Source organism: Xiphophorus maculatus, chromosome 13, assembly GCF_002775205.1.
Source record: "Xiphophorus maculatus strain JP 163 A chromosome 13, X_maculatus-5.0-male, whole genome shotgun sequence".
In the NCBI taxonomy this organism is placed as follows: Eukaryota; Metazoa; Chordata; class Actinopteri; order Cyprinodontiformes; family Poeciliidae; genus Xiphophorus; species Xiphophorus maculatus.
This window is the reverse complement of record NC_036455.1, coordinates 3,103,312-3,129,844: the sequence shown is the minus strand read 5'-3', so window position 1 is coordinate 3,129,844 and position 26,533 is coordinate 3,103,312. Positions and strand designations below refer to the sequence as shown.

The 26,533-nt window shown below is 38.4% G+C and overlaps 2 protein-coding genes across 9 annotated transcripts in view; one reads left to right on the top strand and one right to left on the bottom strand.

Moving 5' to 3' along the window:
- The first annotated feature begins 547 nt into the window (after positions 1-547).
- LOC102232424 (lanosterol 14-alpha demethylase) lies at positions 548-4,885 on the top strand. Its single transcript, XM_005796476.3, has 10 exons — positions 548-846; positions 944-1,042; positions 1,536-1,712; positions 1,790-1,916; positions 2,474-2,648; positions 2,759-2,878; positions 2,961-3,156; positions 3,276-3,371; positions 3,485-3,644; positions 3,923-4,885. Exons 1-10 carry the CDS (start codon positions 685-687, stop codon positions 4,099-4,101), a joined length of 1,491 nt encoding a protein of 496 aa, XP_005796533.3. The 5' UTR covers positions 548-684; the 3' UTR covers positions 4,102-4,885.
- Positions 4,886-13,848: 8,963 nt separating this feature from the next.
- akap9 (A-kinase anchoring protein 9) overlaps positions 13,849-26,533 on the bottom strand; it is a 90,556-nt gene continuing 77,871 nt past the window's right edge. For 6 of the 8 annotated variants that reach the window (XM_023344870.1, XM_023344867.1, XM_023344869.1 and 3 more), the window contains 15 exons: positions 25,440-25,628; positions 24,329-24,499; positions 24,025-24,130; positions 22,813-23,005; positions 21,482-21,632; positions 21,064-21,393; positions 19,566-20,038; positions 18,419-18,524; positions 18,050-18,244; positions 17,164-17,373; positions 16,831-17,063; positions 16,668-16,750; positions 16,432-16,576; positions 15,072-15,202; positions 13,849-14,387 (listed from right to left, as the gene is read on the bottom strand). In XM_023344870.1, coding sequence (XP_023200638.1) covers positions 14,344-14,387; positions 15,072-15,202; positions 16,432-16,576; positions 16,668-16,750; positions 16,831-17,063; positions 17,164-17,373; positions 18,050-18,244; positions 18,419-18,524; positions 19,566-20,038; positions 21,064-21,393; positions 21,482-21,632; positions 22,813-23,005; positions 24,025-24,130; positions 24,329-24,499; positions 25,440-25,628 — 2,760 coding nt within the window. In that variant the 3' untranslated portion in view covers positions 13,849-14,343. The remainder of the gene's footprint in view (positions 14,388-15,071; positions 15,203-16,431; positions 16,577-16,667; positions 16,751-16,830; positions 17,064-17,163; positions 17,374-18,049; positions 18,245-18,418; positions 18,525-19,565; positions 20,039-21,063; positions 21,394-21,481; positions 21,633-22,812; positions 23,006-24,024; positions 24,131-24,328; positions 24,500-25,439; positions 25,629-26,533) is intronic. The other 2 variants (XM_023344874.1, XM_023344868.1) reach the window with 1 other exon arrangement.

Genomic DNA, 26,533 nt, shown 5'->3' with positions numbered 1-26,533 from the left:
TAATGTTAAATTTTTAATAGTCTTTAACTAGTTTGTTTGCTAAATACATCTATAAACTTGCCAACTGTGAATATGATTGACACTGGTTGTTTAAATAGTTTTGTTTAAAGAATGCCTTACGTTTTTTTTTATTTTTTATTAAATTTTGCAAATGTTTCTTTTAAATACTAATACAATCACGTACACAGTAGAAGGCAAATTACTCATTAACTTAGCCGGTGACAATATTTGAAGACTTGTTTCAGGAATATATGGCTAGTTCTGTGGTTGGCAGAATTAGCCCGAACTATTCACGACACTATTTACCGAACTAAAAGCGATATTGACGCGTTTTCTATCAACCGAAGCCACTTTTATTAAAGAAAAGTTAACAAAAAGTCAATCAACTCGATCGAACGGACGTTACCATGACATCATATAGCAAGACATCGCTTCAGGTACCAACAACCAATCACAATCGCAGCTGCTTGACTGACACGTGTCCAGTAGCCAATCAAAACCCCCAAACGGTCAGGCGGGGGCGGAACTGGAAGTGGCAGGTAGCAACGGTCCATACTGCGAAGATCATCAGTCCACCTGAGCGGTGATAAGACTCCGCAGTTAGAACCTCTCTGGTTCTTTATGCTTCAGCTGCCGGAGTGAGAAGGAAACTTTTCTGCGTTGTGGTTGTTGAGGGCCTGAAAAATGTCGACGCAGTTTTACCAGATGAGCACGAAGTTGCTCGAGGACACTATGGGTAAAATGAACGAGAACTGGACCTCCCTGGTTCTGGCGGCTTCTCTTTTTACTCTGACTTTGGGTTATGTCTCCAAAAGGCTGCTCAGGGATTCTGAAGACAAAGACGCGGTAATTTACAGTTTTGTTAAATATGAACTGTTTTAACTGTAAAAAAATAAAAAAACCCAGGTTTATATGAACTATTATTGATGTTTTGTTGTTACAGAAATATCCGCCCTACATTCCCTCCAGCATCCCATTCCTTGGGCATGCCATTGCTTTTGGAAAAAGTCCAATTGAATTTCTGGAAAATGCTTATGAAAAAGTAAGTAATGATCCTAGATCGTCTTCTGTACGTCCAAACTAAAGACATTTAAGTAAGAAAAGTGTAAACTTCGATGCAATATAGAGTCAAATATTTAATTTGCGTTACAACTTCAAACTTAAATGCTTTTGTTGAGATTTTAGGTGATGTATAAACCTAAAGCAACAGAAATTAAATAATGCAGTCGCTCACGTTTCCTCATGATGTGCTGTGTTAGTTTTCAGTTGGACATCTTTGCTTATTTAGGAGACTTTTGAAATCAGTTTTATATAAATTTTAAGGCAGAACATTGTTGTTTTCTGTCAAAGGCATAAATAATATAGTTGTTACAAGCAAACCTGCTTTTATGGTACTTTGACCCAACCAAAAGCCAGAGTTTCAGCCAAGACATCATAATAAACCAACCATTACTTCAGTTTTCCATTAGAATATTTCCAGAGAGGAGTTGGATGAATTTTTATTTATGTGCTGAGTTTTGTTTCACCCCCTCCAGTATGGTCCCGTGTTCAGCTTCACCATGGTGGGGAAAACTTTCACTTACTTGCTGGGCAGTGACGCGGCCACACTTATGTTCAACAGCAAGAACGAAGACCTGAACGCAGAAGACGTCTACTCCAAACTGACGACCCCAGTGTTCGGGAAAGGAGTAGCCTACGACGTCCCAAACCCTGTGAGATTACATCAAGTGTTTTAGAGGTCAACATGCAACTGGCGTTCAGATTTAACGACTCTTTTATGCTGTTACAGATTTTTCTGGAGCAGAAAAAGATGCTGAAAACTGGACTGAACATCGCTCATTTTAAAGACCATGTAAAGTTAATTGAGACAGAAACCGTTGAGTATTTCAGGAGATGGGGAGACGGTGGAGAGAGAAGTAAGCTGCTTTGCTGTTTGAAGTATTATATATCTGTGCGTTGGGTGCAAAGCTAATAAAAATGTAATCTGAATTTTTAACAAGATATATGGTCTATACTGAAATGACCTTCCACAAAATGGAGTTGAGTAAAGAAACTATGGTGTCATCTGCAAAATGGCAAACCTTATCTGTGACAAAAACAGAATTAAAAGCATTTAATTAACCTAGAGAAACTCTTTTTAAATGTTTCATAAACTTCCTCATTACAGTTCAATTGTTTTGGTTTTTGCTTTACTCACTGATTTTATTTTGTCACTACCTGCTAAGATCATGGCTTAAAAGGCACCTACGATTCTTTAAAGCAAACCCATTGAAATTGCTGTTTGAATTTTTACAGAGTACCAAAATTCACAAATTGTATTCTAGGAGTCTGTATTTTATAGTTGGATAATTCAAGCCCAAATTTGACAGATAAGCCTGAGTCGGAATTTTGAGGTACAAAATTTTTAGGAACGTTGCAGAAAATGAATAAAACGCAACATGTTTTAACCCTTTGAACTCTTTTCATGCGTCAGATCTGTTTGAGGCGTTGTCGGAGCTGATCATCCTGACCGCCAGCAGCTGCCTCCATGGGAAGGAGATCCGCAGCAGGTTGAATGAACAAGTGGCTCAGCTCTACACTGACTTGGACGGGGGGTTCAGCCACGCCGCTTGGCTTCTGCCCACCTGGGTTCCTCTCCCAAGCTTCAGGTAATAAGGGTTAGCTGCACGTTTAGTGTTTAATCTTCCTCTGAGGTATTCGTCTAAAATGACCGGGAGACAACGCCTAAATCCTGCTTGGTAATTATTTTTGGTTTTAGGAAACGAGACAGAGCTCACAGAGAGATCAAGAACATCTTCTTCAAGGTGATTGAAAAGCGGAGGAAATCTGGAGAGACAGCCGACGACATCCTGCAGACTCTCATCGATGCTACTTACAAGTGAGACACCATCATACCTACAGGTAGTTTATTTTAAAATACCAAAACAGAACATTTGGACTAAACTAATTTCACATTGCAGAGATGGTCGGCCGCTGACCGATGATGAAATTGCAGGGATGCTGATTGGTCTCCTCCTGGCGGGTCAGCACACATCGTCTACCACCAGCGCCTGGTTGGGGTTCTTCTTGGCCCGGGACAAAGCTCTGCAGGATCGCTGCTACGCCGAGCAGAAGGCTGTGTGTGGAGAAGATCTGCCACCGCTCGACTTTGATCAGGTCAGAGCCAATAAGTAACGATTCAGTTTTATTAACGACATCCAGATCTGATTAATATAAGACCTGCCAGAAATAACTTGAATTGGACCGGTCTCCAATGTTACTCTGATGTTTTTCAGCTGAAGGATCTGAACTTGTTGGAGCGCTGCCTGAAGGAGACCCTGAGGCTCCGCCCACCTATAATGACCATGATGAGGATGGCTCGCACACCTCAGGTGAATCCAGTACTTATACATCACCTATACTTCTATGTCTACATGCTGTCATTACTTCCAAACCCAGTTTAAGGAACATTAAAGCCAAAACGAGTGTCTACATGTCCGTTTAGACTGCTGCAGGATACACCATCCCCGTCGGCCACCAGGTCTGCGTCTCCCCGACCGTCAACCACCGCCTGCGCGACACCTGGAGGGAGAGGATGGAGTTCCGCCCAGAGCGGTACCTCAAAGACACTGCCGACAAGTTCGCCTACATCCCGTTTGGCGCCGGTAAGAGGAACCACAGTAATGACTTTTAAACCACTACTCCTCTGACCAGTCCGTGTAACAATTAATCTACTTGCAATGAATTATCGATTAATGGTTTATTTGATTAAAATGAAAAATATAGCCCTTTACATTGTGGAAAGCCCTTTTGATAGAAGAAAAACTCAAATACTTAAGAAAATGGCCGCTCACAAATGAATATTTAGTTAACTTTAGATTAACTCATTAATCGATAACTTGCATCACTTTGCGTAACCCTCGCCATCCTCTACCACCTTCAGGTCGCCACCGCTGCATTGGGGAGAACTTCGCCTACGTCCAGATCAAAACCATCTGGTCCACGTTGCTGCGCATGTTCGAGTTTGAGCTGGTGGACGGGTATTTCCCCACAATCAACTACACAACGATGATTCACACCCCGCATAACCCCGTCATCAGATACAAGAGGAGGAAGCAGTGAGAGATGGAAGGTAGATGAGGAGAAAATCAAAGACTTTCATGAACTTCTTGGTTTGGTTTTAATTGAAGCTCTGACATCCTGGAACTTGAAGGAAATGCAGATTTATGCTCCCAGCGTCAGCCCTGCAGCAAGTCTGGAGACTAGAATGTCAGCATCATTTTAGATGCTTCCTTTGCAAGACACACAAAGCTAATGTGAGTGATTTCCACGAGTGGAAATCAGATGGGAAGAAAAGTCCATTGACTTTTATTAAGAGTTTGAAAATAAACTGTCTTCCTTAACAGCATCTCTGCAATCTGAAATTCATTTTCTAGAGGAAAAACTCATCCATGCACAAGGAGAACATGCCTTCTAGTGGATGTTTTAACTCACGTTTTCCCACTATGTAAACTGATCACCCCCATCCTGTTATAGACAAACGGAGTGTCTTTAGTCAGAGGCTTATTCAAAATGCACTGTAACACAGACTGCTACAGAAGATCCTTCCTATCCACAGCCATCCTCATTCCTTCAACTCACGCTGCCTGGTGATGGGATAAAATTGGGTAATTTTTGTCTCATTTAAAGTTATTTCTAACTTACATTTTTTTCCTCGAGACAAAATCTAGCTTTGCCATTTTCTGACTGATTAAAATCAACACCTATATTTTGAATAATATGCCGATTTGTCTGCCATTTTGAAGAGTAACAATGAGAACAGTGTCTTTGTCAAGTTGTGTGTAACTCATGGTAACGGGAAGTCATTACCAACTAAATGTTTGAATAAAACGTTTTGATAAAAACAGTTTCCTAAAGTGAGATTCTTCCCCCCCACTACTGAATAAACATTCTCAATATAAAGGTTGAAATAGCATAGCGTTAGCTCATGCTACTAGTGTTTCCCCGAAAATTAGTAAAGTGATTTGGCTATTTTACAGGAGATAGCTTACTGCAGGTTTCCCAAACAAATTTAAGACTTTTAAAGGGTATTATTGATGGAGTTTAAGACTTATATCTCCACAGAAATGTTTGAACTTCGACCTGCTAACTGGTGATAAATTTACACTTACCCATGATAGACGTTAAAAAACTAGCTAGGATATATTAGCAGCTAGCTAACGGTAGCCTCCTCTATCTCCATGAAGACGTCTGGGTGCGACTCAAACGTTTGCCTGACGAAAAGTCCCGCGAAAGACAAAAACATGAATAAATGACATTAAATATTATTAAAAAAGAGGATCAAACAATGCTAGCTTTGGACAAAACGTTTGGCTCTTTTCCTCTTTAATCTTGCCCGGGATTGACGAGTGACGCTCTCCATGGGCGACGTGCAGCGACCGCGTGCTGGTAAAACGAAACAACAACACGTGTTGACGTCACAGATCACGAAGTTTAATCTCATACAAAAACAATCGACAACAAAGCTGCAGAGATACAGAGATATACATTTTATACAGACAAGGGGAAAACAGACACACACGAAACACAAAAGACAGACAAAGGCGCCCAACGTGGAGAGAAAAAGATGGAAAAAAACTCTCTGTTGGCTTGCTGACTTGTACTTTTTAATGAAAGAGGTGTTTCCCTATTTAATATATGCAGTCAAGGCGTTCCGTTCTTTGACCAATTAGAAACTTAGAAACTCCCCTCATCACAGCCCCGATGTCTGGTTTTTGTCTAAGTCAAAGGGCGGACGACTTCGTCCTGGGCCGCGCCAGGTACGGGGAGAGGCGCCAAAGAGTCTGTAACTCCTATCAGAGTGTAAATTTTATAGCTCTGTGTCTGTCAGCGGGGGAGGAAAAAAGGCCCTGTTTTGGCCTGCTTCTTCAGCTGAATTCCCAAATGTTCAACAGAAAACTGTTCCAAACAAAGTGTTGGCTATAACTGTTACACATGTCGTGGATTAGCTGTATTAAGCACCAAACAATAATTATTTTCTTTAACAATCCCCCTTTTGAGGTCTTAATCAAAAGACCTCAATAAAAATTGATTAAGCCTTCTAATACAGAACCAAAACTATGTATGAAAAAACGAAAAAACCGAAAAATAAAAAGACAAAAGAGTGACGTACCCTAATTACATACAATCCCCCTTTGAAACAAAACCCAAGGTGTAGAAAGACTTATCCTTAAAAAATGTAAATTCATAAAACAAAATTATCACAATACAACCAAAACACAAGACAAACCAAAAACCCAAAGTATACAATATAAAATAAAGCAGGGACATACATATAAAAAACTAGTAAGAAATGCTCTGCAACTTCAAAGACAACATTCATCACAAAATTACAAACGTCGAACCAAGAAACACACAAAATTACAATCTGCTGCACGTCTTTTCTGTTTTTTTTTTTTTTTTTTAAATGTCCATCGACAGTCTCTCAAAAAAAATATGAAGTCTTCGTCAGGAATTGTTCAAAAAATGCGCGCAAAAAACAAAACGACAGTCCTTTCCAGAGTTCACAACGAACGAAAAAACGCAATAAAAATTAATGTCGATCCTCTTGCAGCTTGATCTTCTTCGGTCAGAAACCTCAGGCTCCCACCTGAGCGTCCGTTGCTCACTGAAAATTGGATTATTATGCCAATATAACCATGAGTTTCAAAAAGAAAGTGAAATCTCCTCGTGAGGAAATTAGATCCTAGGAAACGACCTGTCACAGGTTATTAAAACAGACATTTTGTTACAACATGAGTGTCATTAGCATCAGAAACACACTTACAACATTCTTTAATATCATCTGCATTACTGTCAGCATAATCAAACGATGGTTTCACCCAAAAATAAATTTGTTTTGTCACTTCCCATCAGAGGAACTATTTTAATCCTTTTTATCAAAGAACGCAGAGTTTGAATGAGACCACATCCACAGGGCACCAGGAAAACGGCTGCAAACTGAAACGACAAACAGAGATCAGATTTTCCAAAGCATCATTCATTTTGTGTATTCAACACAAACATCTTCAATTCACTGTGTGTTCAAGTGAATCCTCCAACGCTCGTGACTCTGTGGGTGCTATCGCTGAAAAAGTGTGAAACCGCTCCTCCAAGCAGCCGCACTCCTCCTCCAACGACAGCTTGTGTTGCAGAGTTCAGAGTTAGGATTGGAGCTCAGAACTCCAAGCCAGTCTGTACGTAGTTAGCCATGAGCAACTCATCACGTAACGCCTTATCTCCTACTCTGTCCAGTTCTGTTCATCAAATGGTGGATGTGATCCCCTCAATCTACGTTTCTATTATTTCAAACTATAGTTCCTACCCGATGGAAAACAGCAAAACCTTGTAATCACCCGCTTCAAAAGACATGTTTCCAAAGTAACGTTTTGCCAGAATATTAAACAAATGCAGATCTTTTCTTAAACCAATCTTGTAAAAATAGGATCAAACAAACGAAACAAAACAAACACAAAAACCTAAAAATGTAGTTGTAAAGCCTACATTTACCATCAAAAATGAAAATCGCTGTGAATCAAACTGTCCCATTTAAATTACTTTTATAGAACAAACTAGATCTTACTGGTTGTTTGTCTAAATCATTCTACATGCGTTCCTTAAACAAAATACAAAAGAGTTAGACCTGGAGAAATTATAATGTAAATGTATGCCTCAACAAAACCAAACATTTTCAAAATATACCAATTTTTACCTCGGCTTTTACTTGTCGTCGAATTTAAAGTTTTATTCAAAATCGTTTTAAATGGATGTAAATCAAAAAATCAAAATCAAGTTTAGAAAAATCATTATAATCCCGCCTTGTGTACCTTTACTGATTAGTGATAACTTTAATCAATAACAGATTCTTCAAAACATTTCTTAAAACATTCATGCTCCACTAAATTAATGCTCTGAAAATGGCTGACACAATAATATTTTAATTTCTATAGTTATTTTCCCAAGGTAATTAACCAAAATATGCTTCATTATCACTATAAATTATTCTATTGATTTCAAAATACTTTAGCCCATAATCAGAACATCTTTTAATGGAGAACAACTCAAATCCATTTAAAATAAGCACATATTTCACCAGACAATATCTTTCCTTTCACTTTTATGTGTAGCACAGATCAGACATGTTCTTCAAAAATTTGTTTAAGTATTATAAAAGATGAACCCATACATCTTCTCCCCCTTTTTATGATGCATTATCAGCTAATGCATCATAATTCCTATGATGTGAAATAACGATATTGATGAAACAGGGTTATTATTTAAGCTGAGAAAATCCCACCGATATGCAATGTTGCCCACATCCTAACAGGCAAACTTTCAAAACAAACAGAACACTCTATTGTAGCATGCTTTAAACCTTCAAGATTACTATTGTCCCTGCTGAAACATGTCACATTACAGTTTTAAAGCTGGTAATTCAATTTTACTCTCATGATTATCCAATAATTCGTTGTAGAAAACTTCTCAAAAATTTTCAGCAGTGTTTGACAAAACATGTGTACCAATTAAGACTCTGCGAAGGTTTTGCATAAACGAACCAGAGAGACGTTGAAGAAAAAATTCAAACACAGTTAACAAAGAAAATCCAAAAATAATAAATTGGGCCCCTACTGAAATCAACAAAACAAAAAACAACACAGGTAATAACAGAACGACGTAAGCACAAACTGACCTAACAAGACATGAGGGGAACTTAGATAACGGCTGATCAGACCATTAACACACTAAGGGGTAATTAAACACATAATCCTAAAATACTGGTCAGTATATCACTAAATCTACAAATGAAAGAAATTAAACTAAAGACCAAATTTCCCCCTCCCCTTTCGAACGGGTCAAGAGGAAACTGGTGACTCAAAAGAAAGACAGTAAGTTGTTATATTTAACAAATAGACAAAGAACTGACACAAATAGCTAAATAAAAAATCAGACTAATGAAAACAAATTTAAAGATAAAATCTAAACCACTCACTACTCAATATATAAAGTAATATGAGAGGAAAACAGAAAATCATTACCAAGAGTGTCAGCGTGTGACAGTCGACTCAGTGTTTTGACGCTAAAAACTTATATTTAACATTTTCCACATTATTCCTTACTCACTATGTATTTGCTTGTTTAAACTATCTACTTTAAAGAGAAAATGTTTCACTAAAGCTAGGAAACCAAACTGCATCAAAAATCCTGTCTCATGTGATGAGAAAAGACTCTCTACTCCTACCTATAATCTATAATGTGAAACAATACCCTAAAATTTAAACAGCCAATCTCTATGTTCCTTAGGAAAAAGAAAAATTAAATCCTTTTGAATTTTTAAAGTTTATAAGTTGTATTTTTAAAGTCACTACACTTATCCGAGCAACGTCTTCTGCCAGAGCACAAAGCAAATCTATAACCCCACCATAAAACCCCTCCCTCACCTCTTGGAGGGGCTGATTTTATGGCAGGAAGAGAGCCGATAGGGATTTCAGGAGGAACTCCTAAGTCTTTATTAGGCTTTGGCACTTGAATCATCAGATCTGTTTTAGTTCCTTCTACTTTTAAAAAATGAACTTAAAAAAAAAAACTTTTGTCGTTCCACTACTAAAATTGTAACTTACATGCAGATATTTTGTCAGGAGGCACTTTAAATGATGGGAGAGACAAGGATTTGCCTTACAGCTGCTTGTCCTTTTCTGCTGAGCTGCTGTGAGCAGAGGTCGCTTCGCACTTAAAAAATGGTATGCAAACAGGCTTCACATGTTAATTAGTCGTATCTAGTGGGGGTAGAAGTTACAGCCCAGCTGTTGCTTGTTCTCCCGTGCTGAACTTCTGTAAGTGGGGTTGAAACTCCTCCTTGGGCTACATTATTCTCATATCTATTTAAACATACTCGTCCCTTTTTCTTGTTTTGTTCTATTTATTTATTTTCTTAATGGTCTTATTTTATTTTCTGTAGGCACTGTTTAATCATCTCTAATTACAGTTTAATATTGATTCTCTACAATAGTTCCATATGATCGTTTCCATTAACCCATAAGTTATTTCAAACTTAATGTTATCCTTCAACAACAAATCTTGTAAATTTTAGCAACTTTTCTATATTAAATCAATTTCTATTTAACAAGAGAGTGACTTCTAATTTATTCTGTCGTAATTATCAATACGTCCTGTAGATTTAACAATATTTTATCTATCTTAAAGTTTTGGTCAGTTGGAAAAAGACTAATTATGAAAATATCTGGAGTCAGTTGCATAGTGCAGTTTGTTGTTATCTGAGCAATTCCTCTTACAGGTAGAACCTGTTTCTCCAAAAAACTTCGTTTTTGTCTGTATCCTGTACCCATTTTAAAAGTCCCCATGTAGCTAATTGTATTTCATTCTATCAACATTTTATCTACTATTTTAGTGCATAATTCTATACACAGTTTTTATTTTATTTATTTCTCTACCTAATCAGACATGTATTTAGCTATTTATTCATTCACTTTATTCATGTATTTATCTATTAATTTGCCAAGACAGCATTTCTACAATCCTCTGTGACTTAATTTTCTTGGCTTATTCTTTCTTATTTTATTTATTTATTTATTCATTTATTTAACCTCAGAACCCATAATTTATTTTCAATTTGTGCAGATGATTTATTTTATCAAGATTCTATCCTTTAATCGCCTTCCAAACTTTACACTGCAGGTCACATTTTACTGCCGTTATCGCTTAATTTAATAATTTAGTCCAAGTTAACACAGAGGATGTTTGTAAAAACTGGAAATTTTGCACCACATAACAGCACTAAAAAATTGCTCTGTATTTTATATGACATGAAATACCCAGTGGTATTTTATCTCCAATCACACACTCTCTCACACCAACATGAATTGCAACACAATACAAAAACACAAAACATGTTACAGAAAACACAAAACACACATCCGGCCAGGTTTCATAGTCAGTCAGAATTTCATCAGTCCCCAAGTGTCAGTCTGTGGTCATTATTCTATCAAATTTTACTGTAATTTATACCAATTTTACTAAAGTTTATATGAAATTTACTGAAGCTTCAGGAATTGTCCAATGTTTTATTAACATATTTTCATGTGTCAATTTAATTAATTTTAAACTCCAATCTTAAGGAACCTTTTAATTCCCCGTGCACGTTTAAAAAGAGAGATCTCAAAGTTATGTTAAAATCAAACCACAACCAATAATTTTGTTTTCTGGTACCAGTTTAGTTTACTTAACTGTTATTTTTATTTTTTTATTTTTAAACTAAAAGACCACGTTTCGCCATCGTTGTACTTTCCCCGTTAAAACTGTTCTACGAACCATAGCGTATAGCACGTGTCGCAACTCAGTGTCCATAATAACTTCACAATAAAACGCAGCAAAATCAATGCAAATTCACACACACAGCGCTATCCAAACAACTTAACACTCTGCTGAAACACACAGCCAGCCCGAACTCGTGCACGCGCACACACACGGCCACACAGATACACACGCACAGACACACACAGAGACACACATACACAGTTACAAACAAACGTAAGAGACAAACGGGGGAATTAAAAATAAAATGCCGGCTTCAAAAATGCATTAATTTTCAAACTTATAAACTTAGTCCTATATTCTCCGCGAGTGATGCAACTCGGCCCAATCCTGTGAATTTTCCAACTTGTAAACTTAGTCCTCCGAGTGATACAACTCAAAACCCAATATAAGTCCAATAGAGCGATTCAGCTCGATTCCAATATAAGTCCTGTTTTAAGAGCGATTCAACTCCTTTTCAATGTTTCACCAGAGAAAAATTAATTTAACATACTTTTCAATCCTTAAAGTCTATCCCAGACCGGTGATTTAACCGAGGTAGGTCAATATAAGTCCGCTGGAGCTGAGTCAAATCTCCGGGCCGATTCAAGCCCACACTAAATTTCATGCACTTAAAAATTCATTATTTCAGAGGCACAAGAACGAATCCTCAGGGCTAAAGAAGACAATTAACAAACCCAGCAATTCCGACAGAGGCAACGTAAACTCCTACTGTCCTGACCAGCCACGATCACTTGTAGGTGCATTTTCCGTCCAATTAGTAAATAACAGACTCTTCTAAAAAAACAATCTATATTCTCCTGCAGCGTCAAAACTCCGCGTGGCTCTACACAACAAAAGAGTAATTAAAAAAAAAAAAAAAACGTCTTACCGCACGAGCCGGACGGATCGATCGGGGAGAGACCGCCACCCGCCAAGATTCCAGAACCGGACGAAGCCCCCAATTATTAAAAAAGAGGATCAAACAATGCTAGCTTTGGACAAAACGTTTGGCTCTTTTCCTCTTTAATCTTGCCCGGGATTGACGAGTGACGCTCTCCATGGGCGACGTGCAGCGACCGCGTGCTGGTAAAACGAAACAACAACACGTGTTGACGTCACAGATCACGAAGTTTAATCTCATACAAAAACAATCGACAACAAAGCTGCAGAGATACAGAGATATACATTTTATACAGACAAGGGGAAAACAGACACACACGAAACACAAAAGACAGACAAAGGCGCCCAACGTGGAGAGAAAAAGATGGAAAAAAACTCTCTGTTGGCTTGCTGACTTGTACTTTTTAATGAAAGAGGTGTTTCCCTATTTAATATATGCAGTCAAGGCGTTCCGTTCTTTGACCAATTAGAAACTTAGAAACTCCCCTCATCACAGCCCCGATGTCTGGTTTTTGTCTAAGTCAAAGGGCGGACGACTTCGTCCTGGGCCGCGCCAGGTACGGGGAGAGGCGCCAAAGAGTCTGTAACTCCTATCAGAGTGTAAATTTTATAGCTCTGTGTCTGTCAGCGGGGGAGGAAAAAAGGCCCTGTTTTGGCCTGCTTCTTCAGCTGAATTCCCAAATGTTCAACAGAAAACTGTTCCAAACAAAGTGTTGGCTATAACTGTTACACATGTCGTGGATTAGCTGTATTAAGCACCAAACAATAATTATTTTCTTTAACAATATTTATGTCAAGAAAAAAGCTTGAGAGTTGAGCCGCTGCTCCTCCACATCAGGAGGAGCCAGTTGTGATGGTTCGGGCCTGAGAGACCCAGGAAAGGAGGGACAAAGTATTATTTTACTTATTTAAGGAAAATAATTTAACAAAACAAACTAATTTATTACTCTCAGGCCTGTAGAAATAATAATCACTTCATTGGAACCCATGTAACAGAATGAGGTAGGCCAAAAGATCTCAAAAACAATCTAAAGAAGTTTATAGTAGTTGTCTCTAAGGTTGGGACGTTTTTAGATTAAAGCTGCAGTATATTACTTTAATTAAAATATTTTTTTCACATATTTGTTAAAATTTTTATTGTTGTGACAGTATTATCTGAGGAAAAAAAACAATCACGTTCATCTACTTTCACCCAGTGCTCCCAGTACTAACAGTAGAAATACACTCCTTGGTAAGTAACAACCAATCAGAGTCAAGAGGATGGTCTTAGCGCTGTCAATCACTCTTGTGTTCACTCCCTTCCCCTTGGTCTCCTTTCACTACAATTGGTTCACCACAACATAGGCTGTCACAAATGCTAAGGCTAGTTAGCATAGCCACCGATGATGGTGGATAAATGGTTTCCCTGTAATGGTAAGCTGTTTCTTCTAGCACATTGAGCAGCATTGATTGACAGCGCTAAGACCTTCCTCCTGGCTTTGATTGGGTGTTTTTGATTGGGAGCGGTACATGCATCTTTATCTCTAGAAATGTTTTAAAATATCTTTAGCACAGATATAAGTACCGTTTTCAGGACAGCATTTTTAAAATTGATAGCTGAAACAAAACAACGGAAACACCTTTGAAATAATGTAGTCCTCTTTATTTTCAGTTTTTGACAAAATACCCCGAAAATTCAAAGCTTCTACGCTTTACAAAAATACGTTCTCTACAAATGTCTCCCTTTAGTCTGCCCGGTCTAAACAAAACACAGTGTAGTGAAGAACATCCAGTAGCAGCCTCCTTAACAGTAATCCCAAACATTCTCAACGCAACGCTCCACCCAGGCAACAACAAACATATAAATTAACCACGAAATGTCTTTAAATTAGCATGAGACAAATATACATGATTGAAGATCATCCACAACAAAGAGGCAGATTAAATTACAAACATCGCTGTGTTTCAAGTGCCGGCAACACAAAGCCTGGATACAACAAGTTGTACGCTAATATAAAAATGTGTTTTGGTCCACGTGGAGAGACATAGTTCACAGCAGGATGATAGAAAACAGCAGAGCGCTCCGCACAAGAAAAGGCAACTGAGTTTCTTCAAGCCAAAGTAGTCGGTCAGCGTCTATCTTCTCAAGCCAAAGTGCAATTGAGCGTATGAAGAAGCACCTGAGGGAGTAAAAAGACAACCATGTCAATCTGGCGTAAGATGCAGCGTTACAAAACTTACCTGGTCAGAAGTTTAAATACAGAGTACTTACCCAGAAGCTGTACTCAAGTGTAGAAATACTTCTAACATATTTTTACTCAAGTAAAAAGTAGCTATCCAAGGCATTACTCAACAGTATAAATGTATTTGGTAAAAAATCTACTCAAGTACTGAGTAGATGATTAAATTATCAGTTAATATTTAAAAATTACATCATCAGAGGGACCAAAATATAAAGTTAAGTGGAAATTTTGGTATTTTAATGACCAAAATGACAATAATTCATAGAATTAACAACAACAAAAAATCAGGCAAAAGAAAATTTTTCCAAATCAGTTTACTTCAATATAAAACTTATGAAACTTTAACAAAAATTGCAGGCGTCAATTTTCTTTGATTTACTCATGAAACAGTTAATAAATGGTAAATTGCAAAAATAACTTGCTAGATGTGGAAAGTTACAGTTATGGATACATTTGCAAATATATTTACTCACCGGACATTTAAAGAACTTCATACAATTAAAATAAGCAAAAATATCCATGCGAAGATTTGAAACTTAAAAGGGTTGACATATGAACCAACTTGTCTTTACATGAGTTCAGATGTTTGTCTGGTTCAGTGCGATGCTTGGTGCCGGTTACCTGATGTCACGCTGCCCAGCCTCCTCTGCAGAGCCTCCAGCCTGGAGATGTAGTCGGTTAGCGCGCGGTCCGGGTCGTAGCTCTGCAGGTGAGAGCAGGTCAGAGCGCCGTGGTCCCCCGTCGTGTGGAACCTGCACAAACAAAAAATATATATTTTTAAAAACACACAAATTACATCAACAACTAATATTTGAATGTTAATGTGTTATAGGGTTAAAATTATTTGATAACTTTGGGGTTTAACAAGTGTTAAGCTTTAAGACTTCACACAAAGAAGGGAATAATTCAGAATCGGAATGGAAATTATAATTTTTTTATAAGATTTGAAAACTGTAGTTTATGTGGGAGAATCTGTTGACAAAACAACTACTAGATCCATAAATCCAGCCTGAATAAGAAGATTCGGAGAAATTAATTTATTTCTGAAATAAAGCCACGACGTCCTGATGGAACAAACCTGGAAGAAAAAAAATGTTAGTAGCTACAAAACTCCAGAGTTTTGGATTATTTCAGGCTCAGCATCTGATTCACAAAGCTCCCGGTGCTAAATATGTGTCACATCACAGCTGTACTCACTTTACCATCAAAACATGATGAATAACCAGAAAACACTGAAAATACACAGACGATATCAAAACCAACGTCTAATTTATCTGGTAAACTAATATATAAAAACACCAAAATCTCCTAAATGAAAATAGATTATAATCTGTATTTAATGCTGAGGAATTGTATTAGCCAAGGCTAAAACTAATGATTGTAGTAGTAATAGATTATTTTATCAACTATTCCGACGATTAAATTATTAAGCTGCAGATTTCTCATTTAACCACTTAGGAATATTAGAAAAACACTAAATTATGCAAATAAACAAATAATTATCTAATTATTTTATCTCCTAAAATGCAATAATATAAAATGCCATATGCTTAACCATTTCTAGCCAGGGATGCATCTGCAGCTAAAAGATACTTTTAACATAAAGATGTGAAAAATTCACTCCTTTTTGGTTGATTTAACATCAATACAGCTGCTCTGTTTATTTATATTTTGGATAAACTGATTAATAATTGGACAGCAAAAGAAGCTTGATTTTGTACTTTATTACATTTTTTGTTTACAAAATTTGAACCCTGTGAAGTTAAAACTGCTTTGAGTTCAGGGTTAGGGTGAGTATATATACAGACAACATTGTTTTTTGTTAATTTAAATGCAAAATGTAGGTATTTTTTGTAAAGTTGTGGCTTAATTACTGCTCTGATGGTCTTTTTTTTGTCTGTATGCTCCAGTTAACATTTAATCTGCTACTAAATTAGTTGACGATTATTTCAATAGTTGATTAAATTAAGTATTATCTTACCTGTGGTGTGAGGAAGAGACGCCTGACCGTGGAGATTCCCGCCCACTCCTTCCTCTGCTGCTGGACACTCCTCCTCCTGCTCCTCTGTCTCTGTACATGTCCACACTACCTGGGTGAAGATATGGTGAGTCTCTCACATCTGAACCTGAAAAAGATTTTAAAGACCATAAGAATTTATCCTAAAATGACTTCAGGAAAAGCAAAACAGCATGATTTTACTAGTCTGTTTCTCTGACCTGTTCCGTTTTTGCTGATGCCGCAGGAAACCGTGGAGCTCATCCCCGTCGCCTTGTGCCATCGCTTCACAAGGAAACGCATTCTACGTAAGAAAAGCATTTAGTCAACCACTCAATTCCTTTAAAAGTCCACAATCGTGAGCCTCCACAGCAAGCGGCTTACCTGGAGAGGGCGATGGACACTCTGACGGCTGAGCGGAAGCGGCTTAACCCCCGGCGGCGCTGGCTGAACGACTCCAGGCTGGAGAGCGAAGGCCGGCCGCCCATCTTGGACAGGAGCGACAGAGTGGCTTCCTCACACTCCTGGAAGCCGCCAAGCAGCAGCAGCAGATACTTCTTCTGGTAAATCAGCGCTTTCCTGAAGCTTTCTGACCTCAGGTACTTCCCGTACATCCTCTGAAGGACCGACAGAGGAGAAGAAGAGTCGGAAACGAGCTGATTGGCTGCCTGTGGTAAACACCTAATCGTCCAGGTGGAATCTGTGTCTCAGCCTTACTTTTCTCACCTTCAGTGCAGAATTGTCGGCGTCAGGCCCGGTTATCTCTCGCAGCGTGTCGGACCTAATTTCTCCCTTGAGACAAGCCACCTGGGACTGAGACAGGTGCAAAGCTTTTTCCAGACGCAGCTTCTCCCGAGTCCAAGCTTCCCGTTCCTGGGAAAGGAGCATCGCTGCAGAGTCTGCCTTTGACACGCCTCTCCTGCTGGGCTGCAGAGGAGAAAGGTTGGAGAACTATTATAAATCCAGTACAGCACCAAGTTACTCTATACAAGAGGAAAATACAAAAAAAAGAGGTTTAGAATAAACAATTTATTTAATATAAAATGTAACAAGAAAATTGTTTATGTAGCATAACGTTTTGAATTTTTGTGAAAATGAAGATATTTAACCACATCTTATTTTGGTTTATTAATTAGCTCATATGCTCCAATGTCATTGTTTTTGTGAATTTTAGAAGAATTTTGTTCTAGTTTTAAGAGACAGCGTCTCTGTGAGTCAGTTGTGTACAAGCTAACAGCAGCAGCTAGAAACTCATCTATTAACATTTTACTGTCTAGAAATATGTGAAAACACACATATGTGGTCATTTCCTATAATTATTTTTGCTTTATTAATTAGCTCTTTCTTCTACTTTTTGACATTAGGCAGGATGTAATGTCATGTTCATGTCTGATTTACATTAAATGGCTGCATGAGAGAATCATCTGAAAATCCCTTTTGTGATTCTTTTGTCCCTATTTTCAGGGGTGTAACAAAGAGGGAATATACAAATATACACCTAATTACTCCTTTTGTCTTGGCCTGTCACTTTATTTTTGAACAATTACACACAGAAACCTCTTATTTTGCAGGATTTCTGTTGATAATCCTGTGATGCACCTACATGGCCAGTGGACCCCGCTCCAGCCTGCCGATAGCGGCGCAGCTCCTCCTCCAAGCGCAGGGTGTGGTTCCTGAGATCGTTCTTCTCCTCGGTCAGACGGCTCACGAACCCGGTCAGCTCTGCGTTCTGCCTCAGCAGCCGCTCTGTCAGGCTGTTGGAGGAGCTGGGCGAGCCTCCTGCCAGCAGGGAAACACTCTGAGGGAGACAGATGATGAGCTGTCATAACATAGATCCACAGATGCTGTTTGGAAAACACCCGCAGCTGACTGCCGCTCGGCCGCCTTCGCATACGCTCCATCTTCCGATGTTTTATTAATGGAGTTACAATAACCAGAAGCCACATTTTAAGATGAAATGAAGATAACTGACCTCTGGGATGAAGGGCAACCCTGGGGATTGCTGCAACAGGCCGATGACCTCATCAACACTGGACTGAATCCATGACAGCTCCTCGCCGTCAACCTCTGCAGTCGACCTGCAAAGATCCAACCTTTAATTTGAAGTGTGGGGAACAAATCCCACATTCAGCAGTCATTTATTTTTTTATTATGCTTCTTTTTTCACCTTTTAATTTGATCAGGGTGTCTATAAACTTTTGATAGTAAACGTTAATATGTCATTGACAGGAACCACTTTTTTCCACCAGTATTCAAACTGGCATGAGAATGTTGCCATGACAGCAAGGGAGATTTTACTTTATCTTCACAAAGGCTACGAGAAAATAGCTATTAGAACTGAACTGGACAAGGATATTGGTTAGTTTCACCACCACAGAGTCAAGAGGATGGTCACAAAAAACAAACAAAAAAATCCTACACTGTTTAGGATTGTCACTACTGTACAGGAAACATTAAAAGGGATCTTTTAATGTTTCAAAATTTACATTTTGAAGGTATTCTCACTTAAATTTGGGTTTTTATTGCTTCTAAAAACAGTCCAGGCGCTTAAAAACCCCACCTAGCTGTGTTTTGGTGTCTGGAAAACGAGCCATTTAAAAAAAAAACTCCCAATAGTTAAGTCACATTCCACGGGCACTGCACCGTTACTTAGCAACCCCAGCCGAGCCCAGTCCGTTACCTAGCAACCCAAGTGGAACTCCTGCACATTTGGTCAGTTGGTTTTACCACTGCATTCGCTGTTCTATGGCTACTGGAAAAGACAAGTGTCCAGAAACCACTTGCTGCATCGTTGTTGTTTGTACAGGAGTCTCTACTTTTGCTTTTCTAGGATGTGCAGTTGTATAATTTTGAATCTGTTTCGCCGTCCGTCTTTTCATGTGCGAGTGTAAACTTTGAGTTGGGGGGCGTGGCCAGCTGCAGCTTATGTAGATTTAAAGTGACAAGATACCTTTTAACAGCTCAAAATAGGTGGCAGAACTGAGTAGACTAAAATTTAATTATTTAAGAATGATTTTGTGTAGAAAATGCAATGAACATTTTTCTGTTTAGCCCACAGACTAATCTTAACCTGTTCAAGGAACCATAATGGGTCAGGTTTAATGTAAGGAATTGATTACCTGTCCGCCGTCTTGCTGGCCATGCTGCGGATCTTTGACGAAACGAGGTGGAGCTTCCCGATGATCCTGTCGACCGTACGCCACGGGCCGTGGTGCGGCCCAACGGGGGGGTCGGCTGGAGAACCCTCCATGGGAGGCGACACGTTGGCGCTCGCTGACTGGGCGTTCCCGCTCTTCTGCTGGAGAACCCAGTCTTTGGTCCGGTTGGTGGGCTCTCTGTGCCAGACGGCCTGCTGAGCTCCATTCTCCTCCACCCTCTCCTTCTCTTCCTCCAGGCTCTTCCTCTTCTGCTGCTCTTCCTCCAGCTGCTGTTTGACCTCTGACATTCGTACCTTCAGCCGGTCCAGTTCGATTCGGGCCTCCTGGAGCCCGTCCTGGTCTCGTCTGGACTTCTGATTGACCAGTGTCAGCTCCTCCTCTTTCCGTACCACTTCGAGCCGCTGGGCCTCCACCTGACTGAGGAGATGGACGACCTGGAGAGGAGACACAAAACAAAAAGCAAAAGACTTTATGCTTTACGCTCTCTCCTGGATTTGAGCCTGGGGGTTTAGTGATGTTAAGGAGAAGAAGTTGCAGAAAGTTACAACATTTTTTCCATCGTACACTGAAAAAACTAGATCAAAAGATTCCATTTTTGGTCTAGTTGGTAGTGCTCTTGAAATAAAACAAACTAACATTTCAACAAGAAATAGAAGCTTGTTTTAAGTTGATAAAAAAGTATTTTTTCATAAACATTAAGGAATTATTGACTTAAAATAAGCTCCTATATGTTGCTGAACTGAGAACAGTTTCTGCTTTTTCTTGCACAGCCCTTTAATCTGACACACACCAGAAACGATCCAGGAAGTTGAACTGATAGAAATGCAAGAATAAAACATCTAACCATCTTCAGTATCACCTTTAATAAATCAGCTATATTAGCACAAAAGTGATTAAAACAGAACTGAGAAATCATCTCAATGTAATGTATTAAAATTGTAAAAAAAAAAAAAAAAAACTAGTTTCTCACGATAACAAATTTTGCTGACCTATAAATTGTCCGGGAAGTTATTGCGATAAACAATTATAGACAATTTTCAAGTAACATAATATTAATGTTATAATGCAAGAACACATCCACAAAGATTAATAAACTTTAAGTTCTAATAAATATTTAAGACTGGAGTTGGAAGAAATTTTAAAAATCCAAAATAAACAAAACAACAAACAAAATTAACTGTTAATTTTCTGTAAAACAAAATTGTCCTTCAAAAAAAACAAAACATCAGACTGAAATCATCCAGTTTTTGGTAGAAAGAGAGAAGAGGGAAAAAAAAATCATGCAAATGAAAATTATTATTATTAATACGATTAATTGATTTATTGCTTATTGCGACACGAATACTTATAACCAAAACCATTTTTAAAAATTATCATGAAGATCTCTAAACAAACATCAATTATCAGAATCTAAACTATTTCAATTCATCGTGCGATTAACAGATTAATTTAATCTCACCTGTATGTGTTTGTCATCCAGCTCCCTCTGCAGTTTTTCCAGCAGACTTTCTTCTCCTTCACTTTCCCTCCCATCATGGCCACCGCCCTCCTCACCCGATTGCCCGCCGGCCCGCAGCTCCCTCTCTCTCCCCAACGCGGCGCTCATCTCCTGGGCTTTCGCCCGCTCAGTCTCCAGCTGGACTTGGAGCTCCTGCAGGCGCCTCTGGAAGCCGAGGCCGTCCTGCTCGGCCTGCTGGGAAAGCTGCGACGACGCCTGCCGCTCCTGCTGCAGCGTCTGCGTGAGTCGGTCCGCCAGAGCTTTCTGCTCGTCCAGAGCCAGCTGCAGGTCCTGGAGGAAACCAAAACTTTCCTAAAAACGGCTGTTTTACAATAAAACAAGCCGTCAGGCGCAGCTTGAAGACGCTCTGATGTTTTACCTCCAGTGCCTCTCGTTTGCTCTCCTCATCTCGACCGGAGCGGCACCGCTCCTTCTCCGCCGCCCACTGAAGGTCTCTGCTCCGCTTCCTCTCCTCCATCAGCTCCTCATTCAGGGCATCCAACTCTGCAGCTTTCTGAGACACCTCCACCCTGTCGACACGTTAAAAAACCCTTCAGCTTTTCATTTATTTTATTTATTTCTTCTTTTTTTATTTCTGATTTTTTACAAAACAATGAGCACCATGCACAGATATTACAAGTCAAACTTGAGACAGTACTTTGGAGAATAAGCACAAACTAATAAATGACAAGAATCAAAATTAGGACAAAACCCAGCAATTATTTCTACGGGTACATGGATAAAAAGTACATAACTAAAGAATAAACAAACAGAGGCAACAGAAAGTAAATAAAATATAAATTAGACAGAAAACAACTAAAACGGGGCACCTAAAGGGTTTAATGTATTCTGTGCTACTAAAATTGTTATAAGATTTAAAGGATGTATGCCATTACAACTGAGAAGTAAGGTGAGCACCACTCATGGGGTAGCTTTTCATTTATGACCAAAATTTTATTTTTTAAACAATAATATTATAACAATATTTATAATAAATAAAAACAGTTTAACAGATTTTTTTCTTAAAACATTAGCAGTTTTATTTGTAACTCCACCATGAAAACTTATTTCAACTTTAATCTTGAGTTGTTCTTTATCTCCAATTAGTTTTAATTATTTCTTAGACTTTTCATAATAATTGTAGCTCAAAGTGGTTTTTATTCACCGTTTGTATCTATTGACAAAATCTGTTCAGTAAAGTCATTTTATCCTTGCTGTGTAGAACCTTTGTTTGTTTTCAGCAGCAAAGGTTTATCATGAAAAACAGCCATTTGGTGCATTTACAGAAATGTTAATTATTCTGCATCATCCAAGTCAAATAGATGAATACATTTCAAATTTTAATGTTTTAAAGAATGATTTGGATTTGACATGTTTAAAGGTGAAGTTATATTGTTTATTTATTGAACTAAGAACTTTGGATTGTTGTAAATCTTCAATTCTGGATTGTTACTGAACCAACTTCAGAGAATGATTTTTAATCCGATAAAAGATGACTCCAACCTCCCTTTTAATATTTCTAATCATCTAAAAATGTATCTAGTCTTTGCAAAGTCAAATATATTACACAAATCTAAGTTAGTTTTCCTTCTTCCTTGAAGTTTAGATAATTCTTGCTTACAAAAACAACACACTGCATTAAAATAAACACGAATCATCTGATACACCTAAACAGTACCGTTAAAAAGTGATTTCATCTTGGTGTCTGACCTGAGTGTGTCCAGCTCTTTCAGGTGTTTCTGTTGGGCCGTCAGCGTCGTCTCCAGCTCCAGTTTAGTCTGAGAAAGTTCTGCTTTCATTTCCTCTAAGATCAACCGGTCTGCCTCTGCTGCTCCATCAGCTGCTCCTCCTCTCCGCTCCTCCATGTTTCCATCAGCAGCTAAAGACAAACCAGGCCGTCCACCTACACAATAAAACAAGTATTATTTATACAAATAGGATGAAGTTAAGGTGTAAAAATTAGAAATGCTGATATTTTAGTGATTAAATAGACATTTTTAAAGCAACTAAAACGTGAAGTGGATCTAACCCTTGTTGAAATGCAAGGTTTTTGTGACATAAAGCAACAATAAGAGCTCATTTTGAAACATTTCCCACCTTTAACGTGGATAAAATGTGAAAAGACAAAATTAGCACACCTTTAAATTGATACCTTGTGAAAGCATTTCTTGATTCAGTTTTAGCATTCAGTCTTCTTCAGTTCACACCTGCCAACAATTACAGTGAATCTGATATATTTAAATAAAAAAATATCAAACAATCCACAATGATTTTCTTGACACTTTTTTTTTATCTGTATGCTTTAGCTAAACTCAGGGATGTTTGGCTTAAAATATTAACAAAACTGAACATTTTCCCCAAAACTGATGGAAGTCCAAGAAACTGTTGATCATAAGAAGATGCCGACAGCATCATCTGACAAAAAAAAAAACATCACCACAATCTCCTTCACTCTCTATGTGTCTGGAGTGACTTTTCTTCTAAAGAAACATCCAGATCTAAATAAAATTATCTATAAACTTGCAGGAGAATGTGTTATGATGTGATGATACCAACTGGACATTTTGGGGAAAACCAGAAGGCACGTTTATCAAAAAAACTCCCCACTGTGCATCATCGATGGGACACAGTGTTGGCAGCATCATGCTGTGGGGTTATTTTTCTTCTGATGGAAGTGGAGTTTTTATCAAAGTGTGTGAAATTACAATGTTGTGGTGTATTTACAACGATGTAAAAAGAACAGGAGAACTTTAATGACTTTTTAAAACCTGAAACTGAATCAAAAGTTGTTCAAACAAAGTGTTAATCTAAGACTGTGTACACTTCTTTATTGGTTTGCTTTTCAGCTGACTTGAACAGGATGTATTTTTTTTTTGTCACAGCCAGCTGTAAAGATGTTTAAATGTTTATCGTCTGATTTACTTTGATGGAGTTGCTCCAGTTGACCCCGGAGCTGCTGGATCTCAGAGAGGAGACTCGACCTTTCTGCGACCTGGAGCGAACCCATGGCCTCCCGGTGGTGAGCGTCCTGCGCCAGGACGACACAATCAGGGTAACAACCAGTTCAAACATCAACAAGCGACACAAAGTACAGCTTTGATTAAAATTCATTTCAATTAAAGTCCTGTTTATACACATAAATAACATTATAAAATACATTCATTCTCCTTTGCATGAGTTGTAACTTTTAAATTATGAAAGTCTAATAATTTCTGTTGTTTCACACCTGCTCAGCCAGCAGGCGCTCCAGATGATTGAGGTGAACGATGGCGTCGCTGGTGTCAAGTCGATCCAGCTGGCTGTAGAGGGCGCTCTTCAGCACGCTCCTCTCCCTCATGAACACCTGCCGCACTGCGTCCAGCAGCTCCGCGCGCCAGTCAGCGACGCCACGCGACGTCTGCAGGACGACACAGAGATTAATTTGATTTCAAATTAAAAGTGGGGAATACTTTATTGATTCCAAAGAGAAATTAAATGTTACTGCAACTCATATTAATTAAAAATTATTCAAAGAGTTGTTGTAGATGTGATGGCAGGAAATATCTGCTATAGCAGTCTGTATTACAGCAAATCTGAAGAAGCCTCTGACTAAAGACACTGTTTTTCCAAGATATAAACACCAATTTCATGTTATTTTTACATAATTTCCCACACACATCAAGATCCAACAGAAGAAAACATACCATCCTCTTTTGGAAAATGTTTTTCTTCATTTTAACTGTGAAATTGCACCAGAGAACTTTAATGACTTTTTTTAGCCCTGAAACTGAATCAAAAGTATTAATCTGAGATCTGAGAGAGAGAGAAGGGTGTGCACACTTCTTCAGCCTAAAACCTAAAAAATGACACAATGTTTTAAAAAATGTCAACACATTTCCTGTTTGACATTAATAAAAAATTATTTAACTTAGCTTTAGCATTTTTTAAAAGGTCAGACTCTGAACTAGTGTTATTTATCTGGACTCAAGGTGAAAACGACGTTCTGGGTTGTAAAGATTGCAAAATTCTGGTATAAATTATGAATGCATGGATATATTTGTTGTTTTATTGTTTAAAAATGTTTATTTACAGATCAATCTGATAGAAATACAAGTGAAGTAACGCCATCTTAACATGAGTTGCACCATTTGTATTAATTAGCGCTTTTAAACCAACAATGTGATCCTCAAATATTACATTTCCTTTTTTTTAAAAAGGGATGGACAGATTTGACTCAAAATGTGAATGCAAACTTTTACTTTTAAAACAAACAAGTTTTTTTAGCCAATCCTCTCCCTGTAAACGCCGGCCTCTGATTGGCTGAGCCTCGTCAAACTGCGTGTTGATGCTTACAGTACCTGTGATTGGCTGTGCGTCTGCATCTGGGTGATAAGGCCTTTGAGCGACTGAACCGTCGCCAGCAGGGCGTCTCTCTCCTTCGCCCAGCCGTCCATGTTGAACTGGCCGCCCGGCTCTCCTTCGGGCAGCGGCAGCTCGGACAGGGACAGAACCTGCATCCCTTCCTGGTGAACCTCACGCAGCAACGTCTGCGTGCCACAAAACCCCAAACAGGAAAAAACTTACTTTATGGAAGCATGAAACTCTACGAAGGAGTATTAAGCTAACAGAGTAAAGTGATATTACAAGAATTAAGATGCAGAAGAAGAAAATTACAAGAAAAAAAGTTGTTTTAATCTGAAGGGAACAACTCGTCAAATTTGTGAATTGTTTTCTTCCAATTTCAGTCGTGTTTGATCGTTTGGACCAACGTTTAAAAATCCTACTGCGGATAATAATTTGATGCTGATGTGTTAAAAGATTAAGTATTTCCTTATTTGAAAACAAAGTATAACGTCACAAAATGTTTGGTATTCCTCATTTTACATTATTTTTCATGGAGGAATTTTCAGAAAATTACTAATTCATCCTCCTAATATTTATTTATCTTATAAAAGTAAAAATAATAAGACAAATAATCGTTTGACATGAATTTTTTCTGGCATGACAATTTGTCTTGTTTTTTCTGCTTTTACTTTCTTTTTGTGACCCGATTCTCGCATTATTCCGGTTTTATTCCTGTATTTTCTTTTCTTAGACTTGCCCTAATACAGTGGTTCCCAAAGATTTTCTTCTGGGCCTCCCTATGGGTTACAATAAAATTCCCCCCAAAAAAGAAAAAAAAAAATCAACTGGGCACACATATTGTTCAACCAGACACAAACCTATTCACATATTTTGTTTTCAAACTTCACTGAAGTTTATTTCACACTTCAGGTTGCAGCAAAACAAACTACAAACCATCTTTGTAGTTTGTTTTGAACTACAAAGATGGTGAAACACTTTTGTGTAACGTTTTTCATTCATTCATACCGCTTTCCGCGCCCCCCGTGCAATGGCACTGTGCCCCCTGTAGGGGGCGCGCCCCACACTTTGGGAACCACTGCCCTAATAA